The following is a 6,000-nucleotide window of genomic DNA, read 5'->3' on the forward strand; positions in this document are numbered from 1 at the left end:
ACTATTATGAGGAAAGGGCCATATAATATTACTTTATAGCTTATTGAAGGGTGGGTAGGATATGGGTATGGACCGGACCAATACCCCGCTGCTTACCCCTTTCGTTGGCCACTTTGTGTGCAAGCCACCCAGCCGCCCCTTGCTCTAGATAGCAGCTCGGGACGGGGACAGATCTGCGCCAGAAGCTGTGCCAGAAGGCCAAGCAAACAGCCGACCTCTACTGCCAATCCAATGGTGGATCCTTCGTAGGCCTGTCTGCTCCAAACAGCCATTAATGACCGTGATTGAAAACAGCCTTGGACTCCGACATGTAGACAAGGAGCAGCAGCCCACAGCGCCACAAATCTTGGCCTAGATGCCCAACCACAGATCAACGTGATGCTGCCTTAGATCTGACCCTGGTTCATTAAAAAAAAAGGGATGGCCAATACTGGCTTCCACGTGTTCCATGCATCATATTATGCAGCAGGTGCCCAGTCGGCGGAACACCCTATGCTAACTTTCCTTGGCCTGGCTGTCCTGCGCTTTGTGCCAATATGACCATCCTAATGTCCATCAAACCCTAAGACGAAGAAGTAAGTTGGAGATAAAAATTAACTATTATCCCAAAGCTTCTGCAGCGCGAACATTGCTGACATCATGACTAAGATTGGAGTGATGGTGGATTAGTGCCAATAGACAAGCCCATTTACAGCCTACTTCCAGGGAGGCAGTGTTATTTGGAAGGATGACCAATGGGGGTTCAAGTTGGTGTGAGTGCTCTCTCTAAGGGAGCTGGGTGATTGCTTGGCCCCTGCTTATAGTACATCAGTTTCAAAAAACTGGACGTCCGAGCTGCTGGGAGAGGCCAGCAACCCCATTTGTAGTCGTCTGCTTACAATTTGGAAGATAGCAGATGTGATAGCAGAACGAAACTAGAAGGGATATAGATAAATTGCGCATGGAAAAAGAAGAACTGGGATGGAAGTGCCAGGGGACATCCCACACACACACGCACGCACACACATGGAATCCACAGAAAGGGAGGCTGTGCTGAGTGGACCCTTGAAGAGTTGATTTGACTCTTTGTTGCTGCCTGAAAGGGGTGTCCTCTGGCCAGGTGTGTTGCTGTTGTGAGCCTACAAAGAAAGATTGAAAAGTTTGTGCCCTGGTGATGTGCAACCTTTGCACGAAGAAAGCAACAGGGTCTTGCAATGAGAGGGTTGTGTGGGCCAAGCAGGAATGAAACTCACACAGTGGTGAGAGCATGGGTAACTTTTTGTACAATTTTCTCATTTTAAGTGTGAGCCTGCATCGAGAGTGGGTCTGCCCTTCATCTCAGGACCTCTGATAAGAAAGAAAGAATGGAAGTCTATTAACGTCTATGAAAGACCGAAGGTTGACAAAACTGAAATACAATGAATGCTAAGGGGTGGGGGCACTAAACGGGCACCCGAGCCCAAGGCTGGTGTCTTATATGAGAAAGTAAATACATCGCGTTGTCGCTGTGAGAGAGAGAACCCCAAAGCCAAGGACAAAGAGGGAAATTCCTGGCCATCGTGCAGTTGATTATCTAGCCAGCCGAGTGGCGGGACCTGTGTAAGCTGAGCGTGGGACCAACTCCACTGGGTGTCCAAGGATAGACAAGATGAGCTCATCGGACAGTGGCTCTGGATGTGGAGAGGCGTCGTTGAGGAATGAAATTAGTAATGGAACACTGCTGGTGCTCAGCATGACCAGTCTGTCCGGGTCCCTCCCTCCTTTGTAATCTCCAGGAGGTAGCTCGTCGTTTGGCAAGTTTTACAATCACTTTAGTGGTGTGTCTCCCCACATCAAATACTAGAGAGATGTTTCCGTGAGAGTCCACCTGAGATTGGGTTTGTCGAGTCGTGCTCTCCGCGTTTGTATTGCACTGCTGCCCCTAGCTTTAGGAAAATCCCTAATCGTCCTTGAGCTGGGCTCTGATGGTCCCTCCTTTGCTCTCCTCTGCACTCACAATAGATGATCTCCATCTTGCTTGGACTTGACAATGAAGCTGGCCATGCATCGCTGTAGGGTGTGCCAAGTAATCTTGGAGTGGGCCAAAACCGCTTCTGAATAGACAGAGGTGCCATCTGTGGATCTCATAGGACACAGAGCATCTGAATTGAAAGCACTTCTCTGTCTCGGTCTCTTGTATATCACATATAGTGTAGATCTGTATCTCGTGTGGAAGGCCCTCTGCCTATCCTGTCTCAACCTGTAACCTGTGAGAAGATACTCAGAACTGCCCAAGCGAGATCCTCAGTGCATGCGGGAGATGGATTTGAGTGTAGCCGGTGTTTTGCTAAACCCTCATGAGATTCGTAAGCAGTGATCTCTGTAGAAGCTTAGTCTTCCTGAAAGCTCATGAGGTGCAAGCCAAATCTTGTATGTGTGGACCTATAATATATCTTATTTGCCCTGGATAGAGGGAGGTATCAAGTCCTGAATTTCCAAGCAAGGGAGACTCAATCCATCTATCCTGTAGGTTAGAGAGACCTTCTCAATGGGGAAAGCATGATGTCCCTGCATCATCAAAGAGGCTTCCATGCCCCAAGTGAAGTCTGCTATCATCTCAAGGTCCCCCGTGTCACAGCACTGATAGACCCTGCCCACGCTCGTGCTCCAATTATGGTCCTATGATTAGACCTTCATGAGCCACTAGCCAGGAAAAATAACATTTGGGTGGATGCTAGTCCAGATGCGGGTCCAAGATTAGTAAGGACCTTTGTGCACCTGTTGCTCGAGTCAATGTTACTTCCGTGAGGCGTTCCAAGTGGACGAATCTAGCTGAAGTTCTATCAATGCGAGTGGTGTAGGAAAAGAAAGGCACCTCTGCTGCTTGATTTGAGTGCCCTACCCTAGAAGGCTAGAACAACTCACTTGGATTCCACGCAAGGGTCTGCCCTCTGATAACTAGAGGCATCACGTAGAGTGTTCTTGTCCATATTGAAAGGTCTGGGTTTATGGTGTAGCTCCATTCCAACTTTTGAACTCCTTTACCACTCAATTGAGTCTATGACCCCATCATCCCTTGCTTGACTCCACGGGAGTAAATCTTGAGCTATTGGCGAAGATCGGGTAGGGCTCGTCGCACTCTGCTGAAATATCCAGTCCCTCCTGGCAATATAGGTATCTCACCGTCTGCCTGTGGGGCTTCCAATGGAAGCTACTGTCAGTGCCCCACATGTGGAGCTCCTTGGAGCTTGTACTAAAACCAATGGACATATTCGATTTGATCTTGTCTCCCAGAGTCCAACAGCACACCTCCAAGGAGAGCTGAACGCTCTCAAGACTCTCGGATGAGGCCTCCAAGAGCAGGGCTGTCCATCAGCGAACTTTGAGCATCAACTAATCTTGCTGGACCTGGAGGTTCATACCCACTAGGCTTGCAGTCTGAGATCGGAGGAAATAACCCAACGCCTTTGCCATGAAAGGGGAGAGGAAGGGGCTAGGGGCAGCCTTGTCACACTGAGTGGCAGATTGGGAAGACCTCCTCTATGTGTCCCCCAATCAGACCCTAGCTAGAGCTACCTGCATAGAGGGTAGAAATCCCACACAGCCACTGGTGGTCCCAAAAGCCCAACTTCTGCATGGTGCCCTCCTATAAAGCCTATTCCACCTGTCATACGCCTTCTCAAAATCCAGCTGGAGGATAGTGAGAGGCTGGGTCTCCTCTGTGATCAGGTGCCATAGGTGGATATCACATCTTTTCCCTCCTTTCGGGATCAAGCAAATGCAACCTCAGGGTAGTGACTGGGGAACCAGCCCTGAATTGAAGATCTCCCGAAAGCCAAAGGCAAGGGGGTTGCCAACGTGCTCTCAAAATCTGTGAAAGAATGTTGGAGACGAAAACAGTGTTTCCTTGGAGGAATCATTGAAATGGTTTTTGTAATTGACACAATTTGTCAAAGGAAGCGGTAGAGGAGAAATGATGATTTTTAAAGCTCATCGTCATACCTATGACTATATCTTCACTTTTGCATTAGTTTTCAACTCCTATAAATGTTCAGCAAGAATAATAATGTCAAAAGCAGTCTTGAAACACAGTCAATGAATTCCGTACGCTGGCCTAGGCCCACCATTGCTTAGCATTTTAGAAACTTTGAACCGTCAAGAAAACAATTTCATCTGTTTTCAAGTCAAAAGTGCATTGTCAAGCATTCCAACGGGTACTCGCTGGCTACCTCTCTCGTATTTCTGAAACCTCTTGAAAGAGAGCTCCATTTCTCCATATATCTTTCAGCTTAATCGGGTCTGTTTCATTTTCCAGCCTTTCTTTTGGCTTTGCTTTTCTGCTGCCTAAAACTTTTCCCATCAGAGGGTCTCTGATGCCTGTTATACTAAACAGGTCTCATAGTGTACTTGCAGATATGCTCCTTGATTCTGCCCTTTTGATTTTGCAGAGTTAATGTGTCAGCAGGACCTAAAGAGGATCGGATGATGACAACAGGGTTGCATACAGTTTGTGATATCTATTGCAATTGTTGTCATCAAATTGTTGGATGGAAATATGTAAGTCACGTAAGAATTTTCTCCCATGTCGAGTAAATTATTATAGTCAGGTGGACTAGACCATGCTTTCATGTGGTCTGGTGGTTCCACATAGTGGGTGAACGCCTAGTTATTGCTATTTTTCCAGCTGCTAGAACAAATGTTGGAAACGCCAACTGTTTCATACTGGAAGCTGGGAAGGTTGAGCATCATGCTTCCACTAAAGGATATTCTACTTTTGCAGGAAATAGCACATGAAAAAAGTCAGAAATATAAAGAAGGGAAATTTATTTTGGAGCGGTATGTTAGCCCAGCCTCTCGCACAACAGATAACGGATCATCAGTTGTCTGAAACCATAATACTGTAATACTATAGTTTGGCTGGCAGCTTTGCATCCCATGTCGAGGTTGTTGGAAGTTTTGGTTCTCCATTGGATGAGGGCCATGACTCAGTGATTTGTGTGATTTTTGACGCAGGGCAAGGATGGCAGGTGGTGATAGTAGCGAGTTCTATTCAGAGGCCAATCCTACCAGCAGTGATGCTGATGATGCTTAGTTTCCCTGATTGTGGACTATGTAGTCGTTGTAAATACATGTTCTGGTGAAGTAAGATGCTTGAGCAATGTTCAGCTGCTGGTTCAATAGTAACCAAGTAGACTGATCCTCATGCTCTCTTTGTAGTGCCTTCATTGTTTTTTGCAACTATACTGATGCAGGATATTCTAGTACCAATTATATGATTTTACTATTAACGGCAACTCATTTTTGGTGTCTTATGGGGTTGGTGTTCATGTTGATACTTGACTCATGCAGGGTTTCAAATAAGGATCTGCAAAGAAATTGAAAGTTCGTGCTGGTAATCCATATGTTTGTGGTAAGTCAGCGTGGGTGGTAGTGTTTTGTAAGGCTTGAATGTGGTGCGGACATGTATACGTGATTCTGGGCATGTTCTCTCATTCCTAGCAATTGTATTTTCCCCCGTCTGACTTTCTAGAAATCGAAAGACTGGACTGGGAATGACCTAGAATAGGTCTTGCACACTCACCGGAACAGGGACACACAATGAGAGTAGTGGGTGGAAATGACGGTTCATTGAGCTAGGAGCATTTAGAGTAGCTATTCTTGATTTATGGAAATAAGTCAAATAGGCTGTTTCCCCTAATTAAATGTAGCCTTTTCTTTTTTGGCTATGGCTGCCCTAGTAAATCCCCATCCCATCCCCTGTTCTTTTCTTTTCATACTCCTGTTATGTTCCCCCTCTGTTCCACAAGACTCCTCTGTGTTGTGTTCAACACGGTGCCTACTAGACTCTTAAGTAGCAAGTGAGTGCCCCCCCATACATTGAAAAATGGGAAATTAGTTGCTGGGAAGAGAAGAGGGGTGAGAAGGAAGAGGGAAAGGGCATGATTAAAGTAAGTGATAAAGGGGGGAGGGAGGAGTTTCAATTAAGAGGGACCACTAAAGAAGGAGGCATTAAAGAAGGCAGGTGCTAAAGGGGGAGGGGGA

General features: G+C 46.5%; 1 protein-coding gene across 1 annotated transcript in view; it reads left to right on the forward strand.

Moving 5' to 3' along the window:
- LOC147880453 (protein yippee-like At5g53940) overlaps window positions 1-5,284 on the forward strand; it is a 50,201-nt gene extending 44,917 nt beyond the window's left edge. The window contains exons 4-6 of the mRNA XM_087370545.1: window positions 4,407-4,515; window positions 4,739-4,794; window positions 4,972-5,284. Coding sequence (XP_087226671.1) covers window positions 4,407-4,515; window positions 4,739-4,794; window positions 4,972-5,050 — 244 coding nt within the window. The 3' untranslated portion in view covers window positions 5,051-5,284. The remainder of the gene's footprint in view (window positions 1-4,406; window positions 4,516-4,738; window positions 4,795-4,971) is intronic.
- The last annotated feature ends 716 nt before the right edge of the window (window positions 5,285-6,000 follow it).

Source organism: Dipteris shenzhenensis, chromosome 32 (genome assembly GCF_047967505.1).
Source record: "Dipteris shenzhenensis isolate YYH24624 ecotype China chromosome 32, Dip_SZ_1.0, whole genome shotgun sequence".
NCBI classification, from domain to species: domain Eukaryota; kingdom Viridiplantae; phylum Streptophyta; class Polypodiopsida; order Gleicheniales; family Dipteridaceae; genus Dipteris; species Dipteris shenzhenensis.